General features: G+C 42.1%; 7 protein-coding genes across 19 annotated transcripts; all 7 read left to right on the top strand.

Moving 5' to 3' along the window:
• The first annotated feature begins 1,547 nt into the window (after positions 1-1,547).
• On the top strand, positions 1,548-2,823 carry LOC108620846 (uncharacterized). The gene is made up of 4 exons (XM_018017841.2): positions 1,548-1,785; positions 1,874-1,944; positions 2,009-2,394; positions 2,454-2,823. Exons 1-4 carry the CDS (start codon positions 1,759-1,761, stop codon positions 2,603-2,605), a joined length of 636 nt encoding a protein of 211 aa, XP_017873330.1. The 5' UTR covers positions 1,548-1,758; the 3' UTR covers positions 2,606-2,823.
• A 504-nt stretch (positions 2,824-3,327) lies between these two features.
• Cht5 (Chitinase 5) lies at positions 3,328-7,220 on the top strand. The gene is made up of 7 exons (XM_018017837.2): positions 3,328-3,484; positions 4,566-5,187; positions 5,256-5,379; positions 5,454-5,945; positions 6,014-6,190; positions 6,265-6,447; positions 6,735-7,220. The coding sequence occupies exons 1-7, from the start codon at positions 3,481-3,483 to the stop codon at positions 6,888-6,890; spliced, it is 1,758 nt and encodes a 585-aa protein (XP_017873326.1). The 5' UTR covers positions 3,328-3,480; the 3' UTR covers positions 6,891-7,220.
• Positions 7,221-8,334: 1,114 nt separating this feature from the next.
• Positions 8,335-16,297, top strand: LOC108620841 (uncharacterized). 13 transcript variants are annotated; one of them, XM_089462055.1, is made up of 14 exons: positions 8,335-8,423; positions 8,987-9,255; positions 11,298-11,381; positions 11,457-11,534; positions 11,586-12,026; positions 12,087-12,164; positions 12,218-12,256; positions 12,407-12,484; positions 12,538-12,576; positions 12,653-13,350; positions 13,414-13,735; positions 13,799-13,971; positions 14,312-14,767; positions 14,845-16,297. In XM_089462055.1, exons 2-14 carry the CDS (start codon positions 9,195-9,197, stop codon positions 15,274-15,276), a joined length of 2,979 nt encoding a protein of 992 aa, XP_089318181.1. In that variant the 5' UTR covers positions 8,335-8,423; positions 8,987-9,194; the 3' UTR covers positions 15,277-16,297. The 13 variants fall into 13 exon arrangements, with proteins under 13 accessions (XP_089318181.1, XP_017873317.1, XP_017873325.1 ...); XM_018017828.2 differs by having other exon boundaries at positions 11,457-12,026; XM_018017836.2 differs by lacking the exon at positions 12,538-12,576.
• An 88-nt stretch (positions 16,298-16,385) lies between these two features.
• LOC108620851 (COX assembly mitochondrial protein 2 homolog) lies at positions 16,386-16,827 on the top strand. The gene is made up of 2 exons (XM_018017845.2): positions 16,386-16,610; positions 16,666-16,827. Exons 1-2 carry the CDS (start codon positions 16,530-16,532, stop codon positions 16,825-16,827), a joined length of 243 nt encoding a protein of 80 aa, XP_017873334.1. The 5' UTR covers positions 16,386-16,529.
• A 6-nt stretch (positions 16,828-16,833) lies between these two features.
• Positions 16,834-17,606, top strand: LOC108620847 (protein Abitram). The gene has a single exon (XM_018017842.2). It carries the CDS (start codon positions 16,834-16,836, stop codon positions 17,428-17,430), a length of 597 nt encoding a protein of 198 aa, XP_017873331.1. The 3' UTR covers positions 17,431-17,606.
• A 5-nt stretch (positions 17,607-17,611) lies between these two features.
• LOC108620845 (protein BCCIP homolog) lies at positions 17,612-18,893 on the top strand. The gene is made up of 3 exons (XM_018017840.2): positions 17,612-17,895; positions 17,951-18,077; positions 18,135-18,893. The coding sequence occupies exons 1-3, from the start codon at positions 17,734-17,736 to the stop codon at positions 18,755-18,757; spliced, it is 912 nt and encodes a 303-aa protein (XP_017873329.1). The 5' UTR covers positions 17,612-17,733; the 3' UTR covers positions 18,758-18,893.
• A 277-nt stretch (positions 18,894-19,170) lies between these two features.
• On the top strand, positions 19,171-22,111 carry Dip-B (Dipeptidase B). The gene is made up of 5 exons (XM_018017838.2): positions 19,171-19,306; positions 19,597-19,715; positions 20,345-20,618; positions 20,681-20,779; positions 20,841-22,111. The coding sequence occupies exons 2-5, from the start codon at positions 19,702-19,704 to the stop codon at positions 21,975-21,977; spliced, it is 1,524 nt and encodes a 507-aa protein (XP_017873327.1). The 5' UTR covers positions 19,171-19,306; positions 19,597-19,701; the 3' UTR covers positions 21,978-22,111.
• Positions 22,112-25,512: the final 3,401 nt, after the last annotated feature.

Below are 25,512 nucleotides of genomic sequence, written 5' to 3' on the forward strand. Positions count from 1 at the left end.
TCCCGCCCAGCATTTCAATTATTTATTTAGTTATTGTGTCCAGTTACAGCCGAAGGTTACGGAACAGGAAGAGTCCCAGCTCAATGGCTGGGCTGCCGGCTAAATGGGAATTTTGCGTCAATTGTCCGCGACACTTTCAAGATCAATGTGGACTCTATTAAAAATAGAGACGCACGAACGATGACAAACGCAGAGCCCGGCATGAATCACAATGAAACACACACAAAAGGCTGATCTACTCAGTGCCGATAATAACAACAAGACAGCGGACAAGCCCATAGAGCAACATTTGAATGTGATTCATGAACGACAGATCGACTAACAATATACCCTGTATGCGACTCTGAAGTAGGTTAAAAGTAAAATGTGTAAAATTTAATAGATCAGCTGAAAATAGTTTATCATGTGAGCCTGTTGAAATGATTTATGAGCGAATGATGGACTTAAATATTAGTAATAGGCTGACAAATAATACCTTCAGTTGTCTATAGATAGGATGAAAAACTGACAGACTATTTTATACCCCGCCTGAGTCTGGGAAGTAGCCAGCAAGTTAATTATGTAAATTAGATTGTTAGCCATGCACATGTCTTATCAAAAAGCGTATTGAAATTATGTATGGGCTGTATATATGATCGACTGATGTATACCCCGTAAATGTATTTGAAATAGCCTAGTACTATATAATCTTACATTAGATATGAATAAATACTGACAGTCCATTGAGCAATATGTGACTCTTCAATAAAGGAGTGACAGACGAAATATGTCAACCGTCGTATATGAGTAGCAAAAGTAATAGACTAATATTACATGTATACCCTGTATAAATTATATAAAAGTAAATGGGAAGTATCAAACATTTTCTGTCTACAGGGTGTATAATCAGAGCAGAATGAGAATAAGGCACAACACTTTCAAACTTTCAGCACTTTCAGCATGACAAACAGAGGCCACACACACACATACCAAATCACGCATAAAGTGGCGCGTGTGTGTGAGTGTGGGCGTATAGGCAAATTGGTTTTGGCTGACAGGTGGCGCTGCCAAAAGCTTGAGGGACTGGTGGAAGCGGAGGTAGGGGTAGGGGCACGTTAAGCTGCATGCGAAATGTAGAGCATTCGATAACTTTCTAAAAGCAAACGAATAAGCTGCGTTATCAAATTCTTACATCCGATTAGCATAATCGTGATCATGGAACAGATGCCATTCAATGCGAACCCATTAAAAACTGATTAATAAATAAAATATATAAATAAAATAAATAACAAAAGAAGCAAGAAATATGTTAGGAATAGAATAATTTTTAGATATATTATAGAGCAAGCAGCTCGCACGTAGGCATTAATAATCAAGCGAACTCGTTGTACTCCGAGAGCGATTAGAGTGGACCAAAAGCGCTGTTAATTATCACACATTTAATGAGTAGCGTAGGGCATATATCGACACAAAGATGTGTATATAAAGAGTGGCTAGCACATATATTTCGAGAAACCTGAAACAATATCAAACCTGATTGGCCCATAGTTGTTATGTTCGATATTGTTGTTGCTTTTATTGCTGATGATGCGCATTAAAAAAGCTCAAAACTCTCAGTGAACGCAACTCAAATAGCAAGATACATATGAATACACACCGATATACATATATTAAGCACAGGCAAAAAACCCATTGTCGACTCATTAACAGTGCGGAATTAACTGAGTCGTCAGTTGGCACCGTCTGCTTAAGAAGCGCAGTTCAGCTCCGACATAGACAATGTCTCTCCTAGGCTCCGTCACATGCGTAAGTTCAGCGTTTCATTATGGAGTCGTTGCAGTTGTGACATTTCTCAAATCTCAAATCTTCATCTCCGTCTGCATATTTTACACAGTTGATGCTGCTGGCTGTCTGGAGCCTGCAGCAAGTGCAGCTCTTGCAGGCGGCTCCGGGCATCGAGAATGCGTATGTATAAATGGTTGACAGTCTTGGCTGGCCGGTCCGAACGTTTTTTTTTTTCCACTCGCAGCGCCTATATCAATCAGGATTTATGGGCGGAGGAATCAGCGCCAGCAGAAGCAGCAGCAGCAGTAAAGCGCCCAAGACGCTACAATGTGGATGGATCGGTGCACTGCGGCAGGCATGGCAAACATTGGCCTGGACATGGATTCGGTCAGGGATTTGCTCATGGATATGAACCGGGCTATGGCTTTGGTTATTGGAGTGGCTTCGGATTCGGATATGGTCATGGTTATGATCGTGGGCATGGTCGTGGGCGTGGATATGGTCATGGCTATGGGCATGGGTATGGACCCGGTCACGGTCCCAACTTTGGCTTTGGATTTACTGGCTATGGTAACGACGATAATCATCAGGGCGAGCCGCAGTATAAAGTTCCTTTGGCGCCTTTCAATGGTGAGTCCAAGTGCATGACATTGACAATTTGTAATATCATCTTATTTATGCGCCTATAGAAAACCAGCAAGAGTCCGCAGAGCTCACCTCAAGCACAAGCAGTTTAGCACCGCCAACGAGCAGACAGACAACAGCGGCGCCTGCAACCACAGCAGCCACAACCACTGAGGATTCTACTTTGGCCATTGACTTACGCAGCGGACTTAGCTAAGTGTATGCACTCGGAGAAATAATTGGATATAACTGGAATCGAATTTGAATTCTGATTTGATATTCAGTTAAGTATCAGATATTTCTCATGTGAAAAAAAACCTAGAATTAGATAAAAAATAATTTTAAGAATTTGCATACTTCTAATAAACTTTATAGTGTTATTCAATTAATTTGTATATTGTAAGAATTTTCGCAAATCAAAAAATGTTGTTTCTATTTGTACGTTGTATATAAATCTCCCCTATTTCTCCAAGTGCATTTAAAGGAATATCATCTCTGTCAACTTATCAGCTCATGAACGCTGGGCCAATGAACTCCTTTTCCATTTGACTTACGCACTTTCATGGCAGGATGAGCAGCGGAAGTGTTATCCGAAACGAGTTTATCCATTTGTCCATTTGTTATTCTAGAGCATAAACAATTCCGCCTCAATCAGATCACACAGATCACAGATCGCATAAAAAGCGTGTGCAAAACAAAACAGAACAAAACAAAACATAAAACAAATGGAAAGAAAGTCGAGAGATCGCGAATTGAGCACAGCTTCAGACAACAGTCGAAATCCAAACCGAAATCCATAAGCAAAACAACCCACAAATCTCTGCCTCTCACGCACTTTGGTCAGGAACAAAGAGGCTCGTTCGCTCCAAGAACCGGACCAGAACGTCAACGCCAGCGCCAGCGTCGACGCCACAATCCACAATCCAGAAGCCACCTATAAAAGCACCGCTCGATCCGAGTTTGACTGTCATTTGATGCCAAACGAGCGCCGCATCAAGTCATCGTCGTCGTCGTTGTCGTCTTCGTATATCCCCGTTCCAGTTCGTATAATCGTATAATCGAGTATTACTGCCGAGTTTGTAGCATTAAGAAATGGGTAAGGCTCGCTCTGCATACTAAGTGATTGTCGCGATCTAAGCGTATACAATATATATTTATACATACATAGGGGTATATACATTCTTATATATATATACTCTTCACATATTCGGTGAATGAACTCGCATATATTTCGTCGCAAGTCTCGGATCATGTGCAGCATTATGGTCACATAGCCTTAGCACGCCCAAAAACTCGGATGCATCCAGTGCTTTCGTCATGTACGCGTCGTTATTTATGCATGCACGTCGCGTGGATCTTGAAAAACAAGTCGTAACATCGTTACTAACATTTCGGAGAATGTGCTCGATGCGCTATTAAATATCAAAATATCATATTAAGTGGCTAAACGATCCCTTGTCGCAGGGTGCTCGAAGATCGCATATATTCATTTCGATGAGCTCGGACGAAAGAAAGCACCGAAGACAGATGCAAAACTAAACAAATTTATTCTTATTGGGTGAACTATTTTTAGCTAATTGAGCTGTTCATTCTATTTATACTTTTGCATTTGGATGATATTATTTCGTCAGTCAATTTGCTATTCATTCACTTAGACTGCAGACTGTAGACTAGATTAGATTATGTAGATACTCCGAGCGTTAGCCTTCAATAAAATTGGGAAATTTGGAAAGGAAGCTTACAAGAAATATGATTCTATACAGAAATGATGAAGGCAGAAAAATTCGGATTAAATCGACTATATACATACGTATATTTACATATATCTTTCCTGAAGGCGTGTCGCAGATTTCTATATATGTATGTGTGTTTATAATAAATGTTTTGGTCTGCATAGTAAACGCTTCACCACACCTCCTGAATGAGGTAAAAATTTAGGTATTTCAAGAAGACATATTAATTTTATAATTGTTTTTTTTATTTTTTTTATTTATTACTAAATGCTTGTATCATACAACTGTTATATATTCGAAATTATATAAAATATAATATAAAATTTAAACAATAATTTAAAATAATATTCATCTCTTAGAAACCTAATCCTAACATAATTTAACTCAATTGTTTTTCTCTATAATTAAAATATTTTTCCCTCATCCAATATATTTTGCTGGCAGTGCAACATCATCTCATGTTGCTGCTGCTGCTCCTGCTGGGCGTGCCGAGCCTCATCCTGGCCAGTGAGCAGCCAGCGCGCATTGTCTGCTACTTCAGCAACTGGGCCGTCTATCGTCCAGGCATTGGACGTTACGGACTGGAGGATGTGCCCGCCGATCTGTGCACGCATCTGGTGTACTCCTTCATTGGCGTGAATGATGAGAACTGGGAGGTGCTGGTCATAGATCCCGAACTGGATGTGGAGCAGGAGGGCTTCCGCAAGTTCACGCAGCTGCGGCAGACGCATCCCAAGCTCAAGCTCCAGATAGCGGTGGGTGGCTGGGCGGAGGGCGGTTCCAAGTATTCGCGAATGGCAGCGGTACGCGAGAAACGCCAAAGCTTCATACGCAGCGTGGTGCAGTTCATGAAGGAGTACGACTTTGATGGCTTCGACCTGGACTGGGAGTATCCGGGTGCCACGGATCGCGGCGGCAGCTACGGAGACAAGGACAAGTTCTTGTACTTTGTGCAGGAGCTGCGACGCGCCTTCAATCGCGAGGGTCGTGGCTGGGAGATCACCATGGCGGTGCCGGTGGCCAAGTTCCGGCTGCAAGAAGGCTACCATGTGCCCGAGCTGTGCGAGTAAGTGGCTGACTGTAGCCAACTGAGATAGTCTATCTAATCTCTGTCGCATTTTGAATCTCCTATAGACTCCTGGATGCCATACATGCCATGACCTATGACCTGCGCGGCAATTGGGCCGGCTTCGCGGATGTGCATAGTCCGCTTTACAAGCGCAAGCATGATCAGTATGCCTACGAGCGACTCAATGTGGTAAGTGGGAGGGGAATAGAGCGACAGTGAGAGAGAGAGAGAGAGAGGCGAGCTAATGAGCATTGCCTTTGTAGAATGACGGCCTGGCCTTGTGGGAGGAGATGGGCTGTCCGGCCAACAAGCTGGTGGTGGGCGTGCCCTTCTACGGACGCACCTTTACGCTGAGCAACTCGAACAAGAACTACAACATGGGCACCTACATCAACAAGGAGGCGGGCGGCGGTGCTCCAGGGCCCTACACGAATGCGAGCGGTTTCCTGGCCTACTACGAAATCTGCACAGAGGTCATGGACAAGTCGAAGGGCTGGACCGTGGAGTGGGACGATGTGGGCATGGTGCCCTACACCTACAAGGACACCCAGTGGGTGGGCTACGAGAACGAGGCCTCGGTGCAGATCAAAATGGACTTCATCAAGGCCAAGGGCTACGCGGGCGCCATGACTTGGGCCATTGACATGGACGACTTCCATGGGCTCTGCGGCCCTAAGAATGGCCTAATGCAAATACTCTACAACAACATGCGGCACTACACAGTGCCGGAGCCGACGCGCGAGACGACGCCGCGGGTAAGTGGGCCAGCTGCCAAGTGTGCGACAGCAGCACAGTGAAAGCTAATGAGCAATTTGCTTTGCAGCCCGAATGGGCCAAGCCACCCGCCACACCGCCCAATCCGGACGAGGCGCAGCTGCAGCCGATGGCCACGACGACGCGTAAACCGAAACCGAAGCCAAAACCAACGTCAACGCCAGTCAGCCCAACGTCAGCACCGGTGCCAGCTGTGAGCAGCACCACCAAGAAACCCACCACAAAGGTGCCCACATAGAAGACTATAGACCACTATTTATATTTACGAATTTCATTAACATTCTCTTTTCTTTTTTTTAGAAACCCAAGAAGCCCAAGAAGACAACCACAACGACCACCACAACCACAACCGCTGCGCCCAGCTCTACGGAAGAACCCGAGGAGATCGTCGATCCCGAAACAGAAGAGAACGGCGTTGCCTTCGATGCCAGCGAAATTGACTGCACCAACCGAGACTTTGTGCCGCATCCCAACTGCCGAAAGGTAAGGATTTGAGTTAAGGATTTAGGGAATGCCGGGGTAGCATGGAATGACAGATTGGTAGTATAAGAAAGGAGTAATAGAATATGCTGTGAACTGAAATTTATAAAGGCATTTTAACTCGACAATGCAGGTCGCATTGAAGAAGACCAAGAATATTAATTCCTAATTATTCATAGAGTTATACTAATTACCGAAGTATATCTAAATATATCACAATTTTATTATGCCTAAAATATTTACTTACTACATACATATGCATATTTAAATATTTCCTCTCTTCTATCTAGTACTTCCGCTGCGTGCATGGCAAGCCCGTGGAATTTGAGTGTAAAGAGGGCACAGCTTTCCACACAGTGCTCAACGTTTGCGATTGGATCGAGAATAGCGATCGGTACTACTGCACTCGCATCAAGAACAAAGATCATGGAAATGAGGCACAGTAGTGCCGCAGCTTGGAGGGATTTTCTTTACAAATCTGAAACTATTTAAAAACTATTTATTATGTTAGCTGAGGTAAATATTTTTAGCGCTCAGTGAGAGTGAACAATAGATCTTAGGTCTTCTGAGTATTTATAATAAAATAGCCTTCATATATTGAAATGATAAATTGTATTACTTTTGCCCAGACGAAAGCAATAAAAATTGAATATAACATAAAATTTGCATTAAATGAGCCAGAAAGCATTATTTATACATACATAAATAGCCCAGATTAAAAGTAAGAAATAATATATATATAAATAAAATATCATTATATTAAAAATAAAACAAAATCTTTTGCTGGTAAAAAAAGGTATGATAACATTGGACTGCATTTAATTATATAATCTGCCGTTCGATGTCATAGCTCTATAAAAATATAATTATGGGAGACTTTAAAGCATTTTGCAGTTGTCTGAATCGATGCGTCGCCTTGGAACCGAACCACACATCCAACAGCTGTTCGTGCAATCAAGCATATTAATGAACGGTGATAAATGCTACAAGAAATTTAATTTTCATATTTTACAACTGAATTCCCACGGTGTAGCGCGAGAGCGGCCAAATGGGAGAGCAAGAGAGACAGAGACTGCACCATATTTAATCATTTGTGACAAGAAATAAATCGCAGCGCTCTAAATAGCGGATAATACAAGATTTATATGGGTGAATGTGCCAGCTTTCACTCTACATGCTATACAAACATATATTCTCTATTGTTCTCTACTGTTCTCTCTTGCTCTTGAGCTTTGAGTAATCTTTTTCAAAATAAGCAAATCCTTGTCTATAAATAAACATTATTCCAAAATTGAGAATTCTATGTGTGTTAAGGACATTATAAATAGAAAATGGAAAACAAAGTCTCTAAATATAGTTGCAAATTTTTGCTCAATTTATGATGGAAATTTCCTTTAATTATAATATGATATCGAGGGATAATTTAAGTAGTTTTCACCAGAGGTAAATGTACTTATAATTTAAATTTCCCTTTTTTAATGTTTTAGCAGCACATCGACTGAGACAATTTAATTTCCTTCTGTCTTCTACTCTCCTCTCCAAGAATACCATTTTCCTTTACAAAATGTCCCTTGAGCTTAAAAAGTTCCTTGCTGCTGCTGTTTTAAGGCAAGCAACGTTTGCGTACTTCGGGTTTCATAATTTCCCTCTTTCTCTCACCTTTAGTTTTGCTGGTAATTGGTTTAAGTCGTATGCTCAATCAACTCAAATTTCCCTGAACTTAAAAATTGCCCAAGCTGCTGCTTGTAGGCAAACGGCGCCGCTTTAGGTTCCCTCAATCGCTCTCTCGCTCTCACTCACTCTCTGTGGGAGCATCTGCCAAAGAGATAAATTTTAGTTTTCGCTGTGCTTTTGACAAAATTTTCGCTACGAAAATATAAAAATGAAATAATTTTCGCGGTCACAAGGTAAATTCATGGTATATGCATGTTGAGTTACGAATTGGTTTTGGACCGGGAGAGATCGTCTCGTATACTCGTGTACGCAATATACTTAGAATAACAAAAAGAAAAAACAGAAATTAATTTCTAAAATTTCTAGCTTGCTTTTTAGAAATGCCAGAAAATAGATATAGCTAAAATCTGTGCTGATTATTTCAAAAAACGAATCGCACCACGCCGTGCACAGACGACGGGCCAGAAATAAGCAAATTATTTAGCTGACAATCGTCGAAAGGGACACTAAGGATTACCCAGCCGACGATTGTTGGTTAAAATTTGCGAAAGGCTAGCTAACGCGAACTACAAATTTAAATAAAGCAGAAATTAAAAAAAAAGTGAAAAAATAAAATAAAAATCGAAAACAGTGCAAAATTGAAAAAATCCACAAAAAGTGTGACAAATTTGTACGAGCCCAATTAGTTGATACATATATATATATATATATATATATATATATATATATATATATATATATATATATATATATATTATATACACATTATATATAAATATATATATGTATATTGCTTGTAGTATATATCCTGTTCTCGAATATGCAATATAATCTATAGCATCCATAATTTCTTACCCTTTTCATGCAGTGCATTTAAACGAGCGCATATATGGTGGATATAAATATATATGCGAAATACGAGCAAGTGATTTATAATTATTTAAATATATTTATATTTTTTCCTAATTATACATAATTACGGGAAAAAGTCGAAAGAATAAAAGGAGAATTTATGACGTGGCTAACGTGTTAACCACACTGGGAGAACTCAAGGATAATTTGTTGATTTGATTATTATGGGGCGTTTAACACTTTGGTTCCTGCTGGGACTGACGTTAATCGCCGTTTCCAATAATGGTGAGTGCGATCAAAGGATCTATCCTAACGAAAAATAGTATAGTATACATGTGCGTATTATATAAGCGATATAACGGTCTTTTTTTTTTTTTTGTTGGCCCAGTGCGCGCAGGCATTATGCAATTTGTAGATGAAAATGAGCTAGAGAGAGAGGGAGAGATAAGGAGAGACAGAGAGAGAGAGGGGGGGAAAGTGAAAGAGTGTGTGTGCATGAGTGAAAGAGAGGAGACAAATATTAAATATATATATAAACATATATCTTAAGCGTATATTTAAAAATATTTGCTTGAGCTGTGCGTGTGTGAGAGAGTGTGTGTGTATGCAAACGTCAGAGAGAACACTTTGAGTATGTGTATATACATATACTATCTCAACATTTCAGTGGCCTAGACTCGTTGGATAATATACCCATACAGCTATGGGTCGCACAAAACACAGAGACATAGTATCATTTTGTTGGTCACTTTCTTCTTCTTTGACTTGGTCTTTTTTTTTTTTCAATTTTTTTTTTTTTTTTTTCAACAAAAATTTTGTGCGGCGAAACGCCGCAAATGTTCGCTCTTCGTTGTCATCGTTTGTAATATTTTTAAATTTAGAATTTTTAAGTTATTTTATGTATTGAGCAAGTATCTGTAGCTGCGACTGTAGCTGTAGCTGTATCTATAGCCGAGCGGATCGTGTTTGTGTGTTGGCCTGTGTATATTTTGTTTGGTTTGCAAAAGATTGCAAAAACAAGAAGAAATCAAATTAAAAAAAAAAATAGAAATAAGAAATGATCTATATAATGTACAAGTATTTGGGAATAGATTGCAAGCAACATAAACACAATATGCCAGCAGCCATCAAGACGGATTTGTATAAATAAATCTGTTTATGCGATAAATAGGAATGGGTTGGGAAATAACTTAAATAGCTGCATATATTGTATTTGCACATAAATCAAGGGAATTACCCGCTGACAGCTGAATTGCATATCGAGGAATATCATCTTGAGCATGCACCAAAAAATAAAGGCGCTAGAGATATCCTTTAAATCAAGTCGAACCGACAAATTTTTCCATGAGCCAAAGCAGCTGTCAGCAATTGAGAAAGTAATTAGCAACGACCTTAAACGTGTCACTCAAACACATATCACGACCTCAGTTTACTAGACTAGAGAACCAAACAGAATGGAAGGGAAAATATAGCGAAGCACTCACAGTAAGAGCAGACCTTATAGACACGGACATGCATAATTATAGTATATGCACGTCACTAAACTACGCGAGTACGAGAAATGGAAAGAGAAATCCAATTTGGAAAAGTTAAGATATAGTGGGCGACTGGCCAACAAAATTATATACCCATTCACATTTGCCGGAAAGCCAGCAACTAGCGAAATGTGTTTGAGTTTTCATCTTTTAAAAATAAAATTCATAAATATTCGAACATTTTTCATGGGGCGAGTGAGAGTGTGTTCATGTGTGTGTGTGTATGTGTGTGTGTGTGGGTATATTCAATAAATAATGTCAAGTTTGAAAAGATAAAATAACCTCGGCGCTGACATCAAACACGAAGGCGGCGAATAGCAATTGTAAGGCTAGGTATACAATTGAAGAGCCTCCAAAACTGTTCCATAAATCCGATATGATATACGTATGCAACAAGAATGCATTGTTATCTATACTCTATATACTTCATGTATGATTTTAAAGCAAATCTATCATTGTCGTCATATATGAAGTTATATGTCATATCATTTTACTTTCCCTAAGATTAATCTATAACTCTCTCAAAATATTCCGACCTAAACTGAATATATTCAATTTAAAAATCTATTTTTTAATCATTTTTTCCATTGCCTTCCTAAGTGATCTGTTAAATTTCTTAAAAAATATGTTAAATTATATATGCTAGAAAATAAGTTATATTTTTCTCATTATCAAAATTCTACATTATATCCCCTGCATGATCTTAAATTATTATTATTTTGTTATAATTACTTAAAGTTTCTAGTTGATCCTATCATATACTCTTCTTACTAATCTAAAACTGTTTTATAGTTGGGTTGGCCAATGCCGATGCCGGACCAAGCGAATCAGAATGTCGACCCTACATTGAAAAGGCTATAAATGAACTGAAAACAGGCAAGTTAGACCAATCATATGTCATTTATCCTATATTTGTTATATATGTTATATGTTATAACCCACTTCCTGCAGATGGTGTCACGGGCAAAGATGGTTCTGGCGAACTGCAAGCCGATCAGCCTCGTGGGGACGATGACGACGATGATGATGGTGGGATTGATGAAAAAGAAACTGTTGAAATTACTGATGTGGATTCCACAGAGGACGCGAAGAGCGTCAACGACCTTGACGGCGATGGCATACCAGATGATCAGGACGACGACATAGATGGCGATGGCATACCAAATGACGAGGATGACGATATCGATGGCGATGGTATACCGAATGACAAGGACGACGACATCGATGGCGACGGTATACCAAATGAGGATGACGATGATATCGACGGCGATGGCATCCCAAATACGGAGGACGATGATATCGATGGCGATGGCATACCGAATGATAAGGACGATGATATTGATGGAGATGGCATACCGAATGAAGAGGATGACGACATCGACGGCGATGGCATACCGAATGACAAAGATGATGACCTCGATGGTGATGGCATACCAAACGATGAGGATGCAGATATCGATGGAGATGGTGTGGTCAATGAGAAGGACAACGACATCGACGGCGATGGCATACCAAATGCTGGTAAGATATCTAATGATATACAGAAATCCTTAGAATATATATTGATTGTATTTCCGACAGAGGACAACGACTTGGATGGCGATGGTTTGCCAAACGAGAAAGACGAGGATCTAGATGGTGATGGACTAGTCAACCATGGTAAGTAGCGTTTAGTGTAGAAGTTGAAATTATGTATGGTTTTATCTATGCAGAGGACGAGGATATCGATGGGGATGGTACTTTGAATCACGGTATGGAATATGAATCCCAGTTCTACGGCTCATTCTACTATACCCCACTATATACCTTATTAATGTGTGACTTTCATTAATTAAAAACTATTTCTGATCGGAACCATTTTCAAATACATTTACTTATGCGGAATATTCTCGTAATTCTAGAGGACGGCGACTTGGATGGTGATGGCTTGCCCAATGACAAGGATGAGGACTTGGATGGCGATGGCAAAGTTAATCATGGTAAGTTATTGATTCGGTATGCATTTCTCCAGTTACTTATCAAACTCTTATAGAGGATGAAGATATTGACGGAGATGGTACTCTGAATCATGGTTAGTAAAGCTTAAAGAAGATCTTTCTATATATTTTACACGCATTATAATAATCTTTTGAATTCTCCCATATCAGAGGACAGCGACATCGATGGCGATGGTGTCCACAATGATGAAGATCACGATGTTGATGGCGACGGTCTATCCAATTCCGAAGAGCCTCAGAGCATGGACATCGACGGGGATGGTGTGCCAAACAATGTGGACGATGACATTGATGGCGACAACAAGGTGAACGAGAAGGACGACGACATGGATGGCGATGGCATCCTGAATGAGCACGACAATGACATGGATGGCGATGGTATACCCAATGATCATGACGACAGTCGCGAGACTGTCGACGATGATGATGAGGAGGAGGAGGTGAAGAAGCGCAGCAAGCGCGAGGTGGATGCAGCGCCAGTTGGTGAAATTGAGGCACCCCCAAGTCCAGCTGAGGAGTTCCCTGCCGAAGAGGAGAAGGAGGAAGAAGCTGCAGAGGCTGAGCCCGAAGCAGCTGTAGAAGAGGAGCCGGTCAAAGAAGAAGAACTGGAAGTGGAGGCAGAGGCAGAGCCAGAGCCAGAAGCTGAAGCACAGCCAGCTGTGGCTGTCGAGCAGCAAGAGGAAGCAGTGGAGGTAGAACAGAAGCCTGTGGAAGAAGCCGTCGAGCCAGAACCTGAAGCATCCGGCGAAGCTGCTGAAGAGCCTCAGGCAGAAGAAACAGCAGTTGCTGCCGAAGATGCTATCGATGCTGATGACGAGGACACCAAGCCCGAAGATGAATTGCTCTGGGTAAGTGGAAAAAGACACAAAAATTGAATCCGCTGTGATTCGATCTACTCTTTCTATTTCCAGGAGGGTGCCGTTCCACAGAATCGTCGCAGCCGTCAGCACATCACCGAGCTGCTGCTGCTGGACGAGGAGTTCAATGCACGAGAGAAGGCCACCGACAATGTCGCTGAGATAATTCTGCGCGACATCAAGAAGATCTATGAGAACGCCATCAAGCCACTGGAGACGCTGTACAAGTATCGTGACTTGAGCAATCGTCACTTCGGTGATCCCGAGATCTTCTCAAAGCCCTTGATCCTGTTCATGGGTCCCTGGTCGGGCGGCAAATCCTCCATTCTCAACTATCTGACGGACAATGAATATACGCCCAACTCGTTGAGAACCGGTACGGGATTATGGGCATGCGGGATGTGTGGGAATCTAGACTAATTCTGTTGGGATTTTCTAGGCGCGGAACCGTCGCCGGCTTACTTCAACATTTTGATGTGGGGCAATGAGACGGAAGTGCTAGACGGCACCCAGCTGGCAGCCGACTATACCTTCTCGGGTCTGCAGAAGTTCGGCCAGGGTCTGGAAGAGCGTCTGCGCGGCCTGAAATTGAAGAACAAGCTGCTCGAAAAGGTATGCGTACTAGATAGGCAAAGGTATATATAGATGTGGGCTAGGCACATGCACTTGTTGCCTAAGTGCATTAACTTGTCGCCCAAATAGCTTTTGGCAGGGCAGCTCGTCGATTGGGAAATATGTTTTTTGATATGCTCAGCCGTTGGCAAAATGCCCAAGAGCGCAAGATCGTATATAGTATTCTGGTTATTAAATGTCGAAAATAGCTAAACACAATGGCTAAATGTTGATGATGTTGTACACACACTCATACACACGCACACTCTCTCACACTCACACTCATACTCATACTCATTTGGTAAACGAATTTTTCAATTTTCGTAATTTTGGCTTTCAGGTCAACATCGTTGAGATACCTGGCATACTCGAAGTACGCAAGCAGGTCTCTCGCGTCTTTCCCTTTAACGACGCCTGCCAGTGGTTTATCGATCGGGCCGACATCATCTTTCTGGTCTACGACCCAGCCAAGTTGGATGTGGGCCCAGAGACCGAGGCCATACTCGATCAGCTGAAGGGGCGCGAGTATCAGACGCGCATCATACTGAACAAGGCGGACACCGTGAAACCCGAAGAGCTGCTGCGCGTTCAGGGCGCACTCATATGGAATATATCGCCGCTGATGTCGTCGGCACAGCCGCCACTCATGTACACCACCTCTCTCTGGACGCATCCCTATCAGGAGGGCGCACCAGCTCGCCTGCTGCTGGCCCAGGAGCGCGCCTTCCTGCGGGATCTGCGCACAGCGATCGACAAGAGGATCGAGCACAAGATCGCAAGCGCTCGTCGCTTTGCCGTGAGTAGAGCCTGATATATCGGAGATAGATGGATGGGATCTGAATAAGATGTATATGCTTGTTTTATGTATTCCAGGTGCGTGTGCGTAATCATGCCAAGATGGTCGACTGCTATTTGAACACCTACTACAACCACAAGACTCTGTTTGGCAACAAGAAGCGCATCGCGGACGATATCATCGATCATCCGCAGAACTACCACATATATGAGGGCTTGTCCACGCTGACCAATATCTCGCGCTACGATCTGCCCGATCCGGATGTCTATCGCGACTTCTTCCGCCTGAATCCGCTGTACGAGTTCAAGAAGCTCTCCGAGACGTGCACCTACTTCCGCGGCTGTCCCATCACCAAGCTGGACCTGGCCATTGCCTACGAGCTGCCCGAATTGGCGGGCAAATACAAAAAAATGTCGGAAGCTGCGTTAGCCAGCATTGAGGCGCAGGCCCAGACGCAGGCGCAGGCGCAACCGAGCAACGTCCAAGCCGAGCCGAGAAAGACGAGTTGAGGTATTGGCTCCGTCAAGGAGTAAGCCTGCCATTTAGTTTGTTTTAATGAGAGAATGATACATATACATATATATATAGCGAGAGAGAGAAAACAGTAGCTGTCAGTAGTCAAGTAACTGTATCAGCATGGGGAGTGAGAGCTATTAGGAACATATAAGAGAGAGAGACAGAGAGAGAAACAAATCGAGCTACAAGTGAGAGCAAAGAATTGTTAACGTATTTGTTATCCATTGACGAACACACAAACAACAACAACAAACATGAACAGCAACAACAACAGCGTAAGACAAAAGAGAGCCATTATTATTTTTGTTTTTCGAATTTTTGAAGTTTGTAGAGTTTTTATTTTCTGTTTCATCTGATTGTACTTATAATATAACCGAACTGAGAGCTTTATGAGAGAAAACTAATGCACACATGAGAGCGTAAAACACACACATACATACACACACACTGACAACGTTCACCGTTTAGTGAATTAATAAGTGAGAGAGAGAGAGATAGCATTGTCTTTTTTTTTTGTAGAGTTAAATCAGATTTTTATTTTTTAACTGAGTGTAGCAAATTTAACGAGCAAACTGAGAACCAATTAAAATACGAACTTTTGACGATATCTAACAAGACAAACCACCAAGACCAAACCCAATCCACATTTTGACCTAGTTGTTACAACAGTGCACACTAAATTTTTTTTGAGAGTTTTTAGCAGAGTTTTTAACAGATGTTTGAGCAAATACACAACAGTTAGTTTATTTTTGAGACAACCTTATTTCGATGATGTAGTTGAGAATACTTTTCGGTAAAAGAAGAAGTAAACAGTGAAGACGTTAAATCAATTTTTTCTAATTATGCATAAATGATAAATACAAATATATTTATAAAGGCATGTGAGAGATTCAAAATATGTTAAATTGCTGATATTTACATATACAATATCTATGACAAACTGAGAACTTATATAAAATCAACTGTGAGAGCGGGTAATATACACAAATAAATAAATATAATAAAAACTGAAAATACCACAAATATTATTTTCAAAAATAAAAACCTAAGCAACCGTTGCTTTAGAGTATTATTTGAATTTGGTATATTTTAGTATCTTTGCTGAGAACAGCTGCTTGCATGGCAATATATCGCCGGCAAATCGATAACAGCCCGATATAAACATTTGCGTAAGAGTAACGGAGAATGAAATAAATAAAGAAATAGTGCTGCACTTAATGTTTCATAAAACTGTTAGTAAGTGAAAATGCACACAGATCTGTCGGCCCATCTGCATACTCCAGCCTGCAATCAACTAATAGAAGAGCTCAAAGCCTGTCACGATAACGTAAGTTAATGTCTTGCCATTTTCTAACGTGGTTAACTAAGGTTTATGCATTCAGAACGCTTTCGGTAAATTTATTGGCATTTGCAACTCCATCGACGACAAGGTGGTTAAGTGCCTGAAGGCGGAACGTATAGCACGGTCGGCTGCGAATCGCGCCAAGGCAAGGGAACGCCAGGAAAAATACAAGCAAAAACTGCAGCAGGGCGAGTCCAACTAAATAAAGATGCCAGCGATTGAAGCAGTCGGAGCAGAGGAAGATCCCTTCGCCCCGTACTACTTTCAGCATGAAGAGCAGAAGATTTGCGGGGAACTAGTGAGCCCAATTACTGATTGGTATGACCCCAATTACCCTAGCGTGGTGGATCGCTTCTTTACACGGTACTACTACATTAAAGGTGGAGCACCTTACCAGGTGCTCTATCACTCCAATCGCATTTGCCTCATTTGCCTTGCGCCCACGCATCCCGCCTATGCCGAGGGCATCGCCTCCGTTAGCTACGATGTGGGCAATATGGACCGCAGCCAGAATGTGGTCAAGGGCAAGGCCAAGAAGGGCGGCATGATATTGCAGGAGGACACAACGCTCGCTCTGCTGACCACCGAGACTGGCACAGTCTATAAAATTCCCAGCTGCATACGAGGCAAGCTGGTAGAGGTTAACACTGCGCTGCAAACGGATGCCAAGCAGCTGCATCAGGCCGCTGAGGGCGCGGGATACTTTGCCATATTGTTGCCCAAGATCGAGAACTGCAGTGATATTATATCCAACTTATTGACCCAGCAGCAATATGACGAGCAGCTCAAAAAGGATGAAACATAATGACAATGCACACATCTATCTATAAGAAGCTCTTTGTATATTGTTTAACAATTTAAAATATGTTACAGTGTAGCTATGTTAAAAATTATTTGCTGCATTTTCTATAACTGAAAAAATTGTTTTTTATTGAACTGGAATAAAATGAGCCACCGTGAGCTCACGGCTCAAAAGAACAAGTGTGTATTTGAACAGTCTGGCAGCGCTGAGCAACCAACACGTGTGTTGACAAACAGCTGAAGTTTTATGTTTATTGCGCTTGGACCATTTGGTTTTTTGAATTAGAAAAATAATAAATATTAGAATATGTCAGCAAACAAAAAGAAGAATTTAAAATCGGCTGAAGCTGATAGCTCCAGTGAAGATGAGGATATTAAAAACGATGACGATAATGAAGAAGAGGAAGATGACGATATGGAAAGTGACGACAGCGATGGAATGGACTCGGAATCGTTCCAAGAGAAAGAGGTACAGACATTATCTTTTTTAAATAAAGTCAATTAATTAGCGCTTCCAATTGTAGGAGCTGCAAATAGAATTCGAGGGACGCGCACCAGTAGATCCAGATGCGGAGGGCATTTCACAGTTGCTGCAGCGCCTCGTACCACGCGCACAGATCAATTGTAATCAGCTGGCTGAACTTCTCATAGGTAAAGTTAATTCTTAATTCTCGATTCCGAACCACAATTACAATTCTTCTATAACAGCGCAAAACTTTGTGGGCAGCGTTATATGCCAGTGCATGGATGACGGCCCCGACAGTGAAACGGACGATAACATGGTCGAGGATGACACCATCTTTGGCATCACATCTGTGGTGAATCTAACGGCCAAAAAAGATAAGCCCGTTATAGAACAGCTGCGTAAATACATAACAGAGCGCGCTGCGAAGCATGCAACAAAACAGGTGCAAGAGCAGCTGAGGAATCTGCTTGACAACGAGCAACAGCACGTGGGCCTTCTGATCAACGAGCGCTTCATCAACATCCCAGCACAGATTTCCGTGCCGCTACTACAAAATCTGCATAAGGAAATTGAAGCGGCCAAGGCCAAGAAAATGAAGTTCAACTTTGGCACGCTGCTAATGCTGGTCAAGTTCCACCGCAAGCTGGGCAAGAAGGGCAAACCAGATGAGGATCAGTTCACCAATGCCGAAGAGGAGCTGCTGGCCGAACGTTCCAAATTTAGTTTCGAGTATGCGATGGATATCGAAAGTGATTGGCCAGAGGACGTGGGTGGCTTAAAGCCATACAGAAAACTTCTGGCGCTAGAAGCCAAGCAGCTGCCACAGCTGATTAACGAAATACAAGCCTATATAAATGGAGAATAAGAGCTTGGAAGGAGATTATATATTTCATTAAAAGCCGTTGTTTTAGATCCAATTGACCAAATAACAGACACAATTTAACATTCAATAGAAATATACATACATAATAAAGTGTATTGCATGTATTTGCTTAAGCAAATGTCGAAATGAGAAATAATTATAAATTTATAAAATCAAAAAATCAAATCAAAACTCTATTGATATGAATTCATTGGAGCTTTGCGTTGATTGCCATAAATTAAATCGAACATTTTATAAGCGTAGACAATATATAACAATTACCAAACCTTAAATTTATATAGTATTTCTTATCAAATTGTAATTTTAAATTAAATACCTTTAATTGGTTTTCTATTTGCTTTTGAAATATTGGAAAATTTAATTTAAAATTGAATGTAGTTGGCAACGCGACCCGCGCGAACAGCTGACCGGCTTTCTTCCAGCCAACAGCTGTTTTTTTTTTTTTTTTTACTTTTCATTCGCTGCGAACGTGACTCGCAAGAGAATCGCGCGGTCTCCAAGTGTTTGCCTTTGCTCTGTGGCAACGACAACGTGAGTAGCAGTTGCCTGCAATAGTTATGTATTTTTATTATTGTTGTTGTGTATGCAAAATGCACAGGCTACAATTTCAAGCATAACATACCTGCGATTAATCATAGCTCGTGCACAGTGTTTTGTTTTTATATTTTGTGGCGATGGGCGCGCTGTATATAAAGCCGATGGCTGCGCTTTAGAATCGCAACACAACGATTCGCGCTGTCAATAGCGACGTTTTAGCAAATATCAAACATAACACAAGAGCAAAAAACCATTCATTATCGGCGCCTTATCGCTTCTTCCAGTTCCAGTATTCCATTGTATTACAATTTCAACGCTCGCCCAGCGCCCAATCAGTGACTCTCCACTTGCCGTACGCTTCAGTTGCTGCCGCTCTGAACATCATCAATATGGGACTCGAAAAGTAAGTAAAGTTGAGATCTGTTTGCGTGGAAAGTGAATGCAATTTATCGCCGCCATTTGCAAGGACCGGCTAGACTGGAAAGCTCAGCTATCCCTCTCTCTCTCACTCTCTCTGTTGAGTGGCAGGCAAATCTTCTCGCAAATTGGCTTGCACCTAGTTCAAATATTTGTTATTAACTTATCTCGCTTAACGCAATCGCCGTTATTTATTGCATTTCAAAGTCGAGATAATCTTGTTCTGTTGCTGGCTTATCAGCAAGACGCCCCACTGTAACAAGGCGTCGCCCATAAATCGCTCGGCACTCTCTATTCACTGTCAATTGAAAAAACTTGCTGCTAGACGTGATAAAATTGCATTTCAATTAACTTTCAACTGCTGCAGTTAAGTAAATAAAAATAAATTGAATGTATAGTATATGCACAGTAAATACTCGCCCACACGAACAAGCAGCTTCTTGATTGGAAAATTTCTAAAACTTTATACTACATTTTAAACAAAACAAAATTTGTATGTATTCAGAGTAAAAGTTTATCTTCTATTCTATTTTATCTTTACTTATTCTTACCACATATATCCCTATGATATTTTTTTATTTCTCTTATTTTTTTTGTCTTTTCTTACCTTCTAAGACTTCTGCCCTGCACCGTGAAGCTGTCCAATATTTTGGCCAAGTCCGGTCACGATGTGCTCTGCGTGATTGACCGGGCTGTGCCCGCCGAACTGGCTGACGTCTTTGAGGAGCATCGGTCCTTCGACAAGGCTTTCGACAGCGTCGTCTCCTGCTTCAAGTCTGCGAATCTCGATCTGCCCGTCATCTATGCGCCCGTAGAGGAGCTAACGGACTATGCGGATGTGCGCAGCTATCAGAAGGCGGCAGCTCAATCTCTGCAGAGAGCCATTAAGGTGGGCAAATCCCCTGTGTAATAGTTTAGAATATGAAACTAAACTTTTCTTTTGTCAACTAGGCTGGCTTCCAGGCGCCACTTCTGGTGGTGCCCCAAAGCAAGCGCTTTTCCCAGGCGGAGCTGTGCACGGTCCTTGGTGCTCTCGAGGAGCTCTATGTGGTATGTAAATTGAGCATATCTTATCCATCTCTCACACTCATGCCTCCAATCCTGTCCACAGCCCATTCAGTTGCGTGAGGATGTCCCTTCGAAGAAGCAGCGAATCAATTCGCTCTCCGTGCTGATCAACAATCCCAATGCTGAGAAGATCATGCGGGATGCGCTGGTCCTGGAATCGGGTCGTCTCATTGCACGCGACATCGGAGGCGGAGATCCGGAGCGCATGGCTCCCCCACTTGTGGAGGCCTATATTAAGCCGTTGTTTGCCAATCTGTCCGTCAATGTCATCGACGATGTGGACGTGATCAACAAGGAGTATCCCCTGTTCGCAGCTGTCAACCGTGCTGCCCATTCGGTGGAGCGCCATCAGGGGCGTATTATCTACCTGGAGTATAAGCCTCCCAATCCGGCGCGCAAGACTGTTATGCTAGTAGGCAAGGGCGTCACCTATGATACCGGCGGCGCTGACATCAAGGCCGGAGGCGTCATGGCCGGCATGTCGCGGGACAAGTGTGGAGCAGCGGCTGTGGCCGGTTTCATGCAGGTGGTTAGCGAGCTGAAACCGAAGGACATCCATGTGATTGGCGCCCTCTGCCTGGTGCGCAACTCCGTGGGCGAGGAGTGCTACGTGTCCGACGAGCTGATTACCTCGCGGGCAGGCGTCCGTGTCCGGATCGGAAATACGGACGCTGAGGGTCGCATGTGCATGGCCGATGTGCTCTGCCGCATGAAGGAGCTGGCCATCGAGGGCAATCTGCCCGATCCGCACATCTTCACCATTGCCACGCTGACGGGCCACGCCTTTATCTCTGCGGGCGAGGGTCAATCCATCATTGTGGACAACAGTGTGGCCGCCAAGGAGGATCACGCTCGCAAACTGCAGGCTGCTGGCCAGGCCTACGGTGAGCCCTTCGAGGTCTCCGTGCTGCGCCAATGCGATTTCGATTTCAATGCCGCCAAAGCCAGGGGCGAAGATGTCGTCCAGGCCAACAATGCGCCATCCGTTAAGACTCCGCGCGGTCACCAAGTGCCCGCTGCCTTCATGATCAAGGCCACAGGCCTCGACAAGCACGGCGTCAACTCCAAGCAGCCCCTCAAATACACCCATTTGGATATCGCTGGCAGCGCTGGCGAGTATCCTAACATGCCCACTGCCGCGCCCATCGTAGCGCTGGTCAAGACCCATCTGGTGGACTAGACGGGCGTCGCCGACTCCCGAGGGGCATTTATCAGACTTATAGCAATGCGCCGTACTTATCCTTATATAATCAATGTATGCATCACATCTATATTAATGTCCATGCGAATAAACGCTTTTGTAACTAATGAAAATCGAATTGTTGTCTAGCCCAGTGGGAAATATCGCTTAAAGATCTTGGGAAATATACAATAATATTATTGTTATTATGTTTATTATTTATTATGTTTTCGATCCATTATTTATGCATTCAAATGGGGCCACATACCAATGGTATTACGTTGCATTGATTGCCAGAAATCGGAATATTACCATAATATTTATTAATGATCTGAACCACTCTGTTTCTCTATCTGTTGGCTGAAGATGTAGCGATTGAAAAACTGTTATTATCTGCTTATTTGTTTGAATTCAGTCTGAAATGATCTCATTTATTAACCGCCTAGACTCTTTAACTATAAATATCTCTAAGATTAGATCAGATTCAATTAATGTAAATCCCACTTCGATCTCAGTCTTAATAATTGTTTCTACGACACCTTATATATATAGACCTCCCATCAATTAATTCTAATTATTCTCATGCACTGAGTCCAAATCAAAATGTAAATAGATACACTCAATGGCTAAATGCTTATGTTTTATTTAATTATATTCCGCATTATATATTTTATTTGCTTCTTCTTCCTAATTGCCAAATCGTTTCTGAATTTGAATTGATCGCGCTGACTTTTTGCGATTCTTCTTTTAGCGCAGTTTCTTTCGATTCATTTCGCGCTGAGCACCGGGCAGCGAGCAGCGAGAACCCGTTAGGCGCTGCGCTGCAGAGCACTTGTCAGCTGTCGCGTTACGTCGCATTTACCGTTATTGCCTGGCTATGGAAACTCGGTCAAGAGTGTCTCATTCATGCCGTGATTGCATAATGTACCGTTGCTCCCAGTTGGCAGCCAGTCGCCCAGTCCGTTAGCCAGTGTTGGCTCTTTGGCTTTTTAGCCGTTTTTTTGCTTCTCTGTTGGCATTTGTTGTTGTTGTTGCTGTTTTGTTCTGCCTCTTCTAGGTAATTTATTGACGCATGCCTCCACATTTGACAATGACAACCAAGTGCATTTGGACACACGATCTTGCATGCATGCAGACAGCAGCCAGCAGCCAGCAGCTAACGGTACTTCATTATTGATGAGCGGCTAAATGTAAGAGACTGTCTCAGTCTCAGTCTCAGCCGCTGCCACTGCCTCAGCCTCTGCTGGCTATGTTGCTGCTGCTGCGGCTTCTTCTTCTGCCTCTTGTTTACTTTTTTATTTAGCCATTAGCGTGAATTTATTGGCAAGGCGGAGCGCTTGTTGCCTGGAACTGTTCTTGGCTCTGACTCCGTTAGCCGAGAGAAGGCAAGGCATGACCTGATTATGGCAGGACTGGTTTTTCGCTCTCTCCCTCTCTCTCTCCCTTTCTCTATCTCTCTCTATTTATCTCTCTACATCACATCTTTCTCTTTTTTTGTGGGCTCCAACAGCTGCAGATGTTGCAGGGGGCGTCAAGGGGTGTTCGGAGCTTGCAATTGCTATTTTTTTATTTAATGCCAGCTGGAATGCAAGCCTGAGCTGAAACTGTTTTGAATGGATGCAGATTGACAGCCAGATGATAAAAGATCTAGGCAATTTTAGTGTTTACTATGATTCAAACTACAATTATAAATTATCACAAAAATATATCTATTATTAGAATTGATACCATAAACTGTTGATATATGCTTAATATAAATTGGGTAAATTTTCTATTAGTACTAAATATTATAGCTAATAGATAAGAGGAGCAAGTAGATAGGCATTATGTATCCTTAGATACATTCGAGTTAACACATAGAAATAAGAGCGCAGAGTACAATTGCCATTATTTTAAATTTAAATTTACATGTTATATTTATTTATACATTTTTTAATATGATTTGTTAATAAATTGTTTCAAATTTTTAAATAAATATACAATATTTATATAATAAAAAATAAATAAATAATAGCTTAATTTTTAACACATGACAAACAAATAATAAATAATAAGAAAATGTATCAAAATATCAAATGCATATAAAAAATAATATAATAAAAACTAGTAAAATTAATTCATAAGGTCTACTGAAGATCCTCAGTCAAAAATTCGATGTGAGCTATTAGGAGTTGAAATATCCATTTATATGCAATAAGTAGCATAGATTTATATATAGACGGCTATTAAGCAGTCGGTAATGCCCTTCTTAGCATTCAGTCAAAACGTTGTAAACTTAATACTTAACGCATCTTAATCAGAAAACAATTTCCCACGTATCTATAATAAAGATATATAAAATAGATGTATACATTAGATGTATACATACAATCAATAAAAGAATATCATTCTATTGAATATGTTATTCTATTGAAGTGAATATATTTACATAGAAATGCATAAGCAAGCCGTACGCCTCAGCTGATGAATCAATTCACTTAACAACAACAACAACAGCCATTAAAAACCACAACATCTTGTCAATTTTGGAGTGCCAACAGCTGAGAGTTGAGAGAGCTGGAAGCTAAGAGTCGCTGGCTGATGGCTGATGGCTGATGCCTGATGGCTAGTAGCTGCTCCTGGTCGTGCGGTATGCAATGTTGATCCATAAATTCACAAAAACAGCGACAAGGGGAGCGACGGGGGCGAGTGGGGGCATTAATAATAGCAAACAACACACAAGCAACACCAAATGAGGGGGGTTGCTGTTGCAAATCTGCACCGGCAGCAGCAGCAGCAGCAGCAACAGCAACAACAGCAGCAGCACCAGCAACAACAACTAAAACTTGGAGCAGCAACGACAGAAATGATCTTAAATGAATGCGGAAGTTTTTCTTGGGGTTTCGTAACCAGCTACACGGCAACTGCAGCAGCAACTGCAGCAACAGAAGCAACAACTGCAGCGGCAGCAGCAGCAAACGCTCCCAAAGAGGTCGCAATTCCAGTGGCAGCCAAGCTGGCAGCCAAACGTTGCTACACTTATGTATACACAGACACACACATACACAAGGAATTATATGTGTGTGAGTCGATTGCCGTGAGTCCATAATCATAGATGCAGCATGGGCTGCGCACAGATTGAGGCTGGACGTGAAACGCTTTATAGCCATGGACATATTAAAATTAATCCAATGATTGCACCAGCAGCAGCAACAACAACAGCAACAGCAACAACAACAAGAACAGCAGCAGAGTAAGAAAAGATTGTTAGCCAATTTGGCCAGGCTATTGCCAAGGAGCGTGTGAATTGGCCAGCAAACAGCTGCCAACAAGTTATTTGATAGCCAAATTGGCCAAAATGAGCTTTTGGCTCCCATGTGCCCACTCAGCCGGAAGGATGCGGATGCGGCAGCTGTCCTTGCCTCAAGGCAGTTGGGCAGCTGAGGATGCATTCGTATTGAATGTCCTCGCAATTGCTGCCTCATTCGGCAAACGTGTGAAAGTCTTACTCACTCTTTCCCTCTCTCTCTCTCTCGCTCTCATTTGCTCGCTGTGT

This window comes from Drosophila arizonae, chromosome 2 (assembly GCF_054131065.1).
Source record: "Drosophila arizonae isolate 15081-1271.41 chromosome 2, UAZ_ARI_1.0, whole genome shotgun sequence".
NCBI classification, from domain to species: Eukaryota; Metazoa; Arthropoda; class Insecta; order Diptera; family Drosophilidae; genus Drosophila; species Drosophila arizonae.

Coding starts and splice junctions, on each gene's coding strand:
- LOC108620846 (XM_018017841.2), top strand. CDS start 1,759: ATGTCTCTCCTAGGCTCCGTCACATGC. Junction 1,945..2,008: donor GCTCCGGGCATCGAGAATGC/GTATGTATAAAT, acceptor TTCCACTCGCAG/CGCCTATATCAATCAGGATT. Junction 2,395..2,453: donor TCCTTTGGCGCCTTTCAATG/GTGAGTCCAAGT, acceptor ATGCGCCTATAG/AAAACCAGCAAGAGTCCGCA.
- Cht5 (XM_018017837.2), top strand. Junction 5,380..5,453: donor CCTACGAGCGACTCAATGTG/GTAAGTGGGAGG, acceptor TTGCCTTTGTAG/AATGACGGCCTGGCCTTGTG. Junction 5,946..6,013: donor CGCGCGAGACGACGCCGCGG/GTAAGTGGGCCA, acceptor TTTGCTTTGCAG/CCCGAATGGGCCAAGCCACC.
- LOC108620841 (XM_018017828.2), top strand. CDS start 9,195: ATGGGGCGTTTAACACTTTGGTTCCTGCTGGGACTGACGTTAATCGCC. Junction 12,027..12,086: donor CGATGGCATACCAAATGCTG/GTAAGATATCTA, acceptor TATTTCCGACAG/AGGACAACGACTTGGATGGC. Junction 12,485..12,537: donor CGATGGCAAAGTTAATCATG/GTAAGTTATTGA, acceptor AAACTCTTATAG/AGGATGAAGATATTGACGGA.
- LOC108620851 (XM_018017845.2), top strand. CDS start 16,530: ATGCACACAGATCTGTCGGCCCATCTGCATACTCCAGCCTGCAATCAA. Junction 16,611..16,665: donor TCAAAGCCTGTCACGATAAC/GTAAGTTAATGT, acceptor TTATGCATTCAG/AACGCTTTCGGTAAATTTAT.
- LOC108620847 (XM_018017842.2), top strand. CDS start 16,834: ATGCCAGCGATTGAAGCAGTCGGAGCAGAGGAAGATCCCTTCGCCCCG.
- LOC108620845 (XM_018017840.2), top strand. CDS start 17,734: ATGTCAGCAAACAAAAAGAAGAATTTAAAATCGGCTGAAGCTGATAGC. Junction 17,896..17,950: donor AATCGTTCCAAGAGAAAGAG/GTACAGACATTA, acceptor TTCCAATTGTAG/GAGCTGCAAATAGAATTCGA. Junction 18,078..18,134: donor GCTGGCTGAACTTCTCATAG/GTAAAGTTAATT, acceptor CTTCTATAACAG/CGCAAAACTTTGTGGGCAGC.
- Dip-B (XM_018017838.2), top strand. Junction 20,619..20,680: donor CTCTGCAGAGAGCCATTAAG/GTGGGCAAATCC, acceptor TTTGTCAACTAG/GCTGGCTTCCAGGCGCCACT. Junction 20,780..20,840: donor CTCTCGAGGAGCTCTATGTG/GTATGTAAATTG, acceptor TCCTGTCCACAG/CCCATTCAGTTGCGTGAGGA.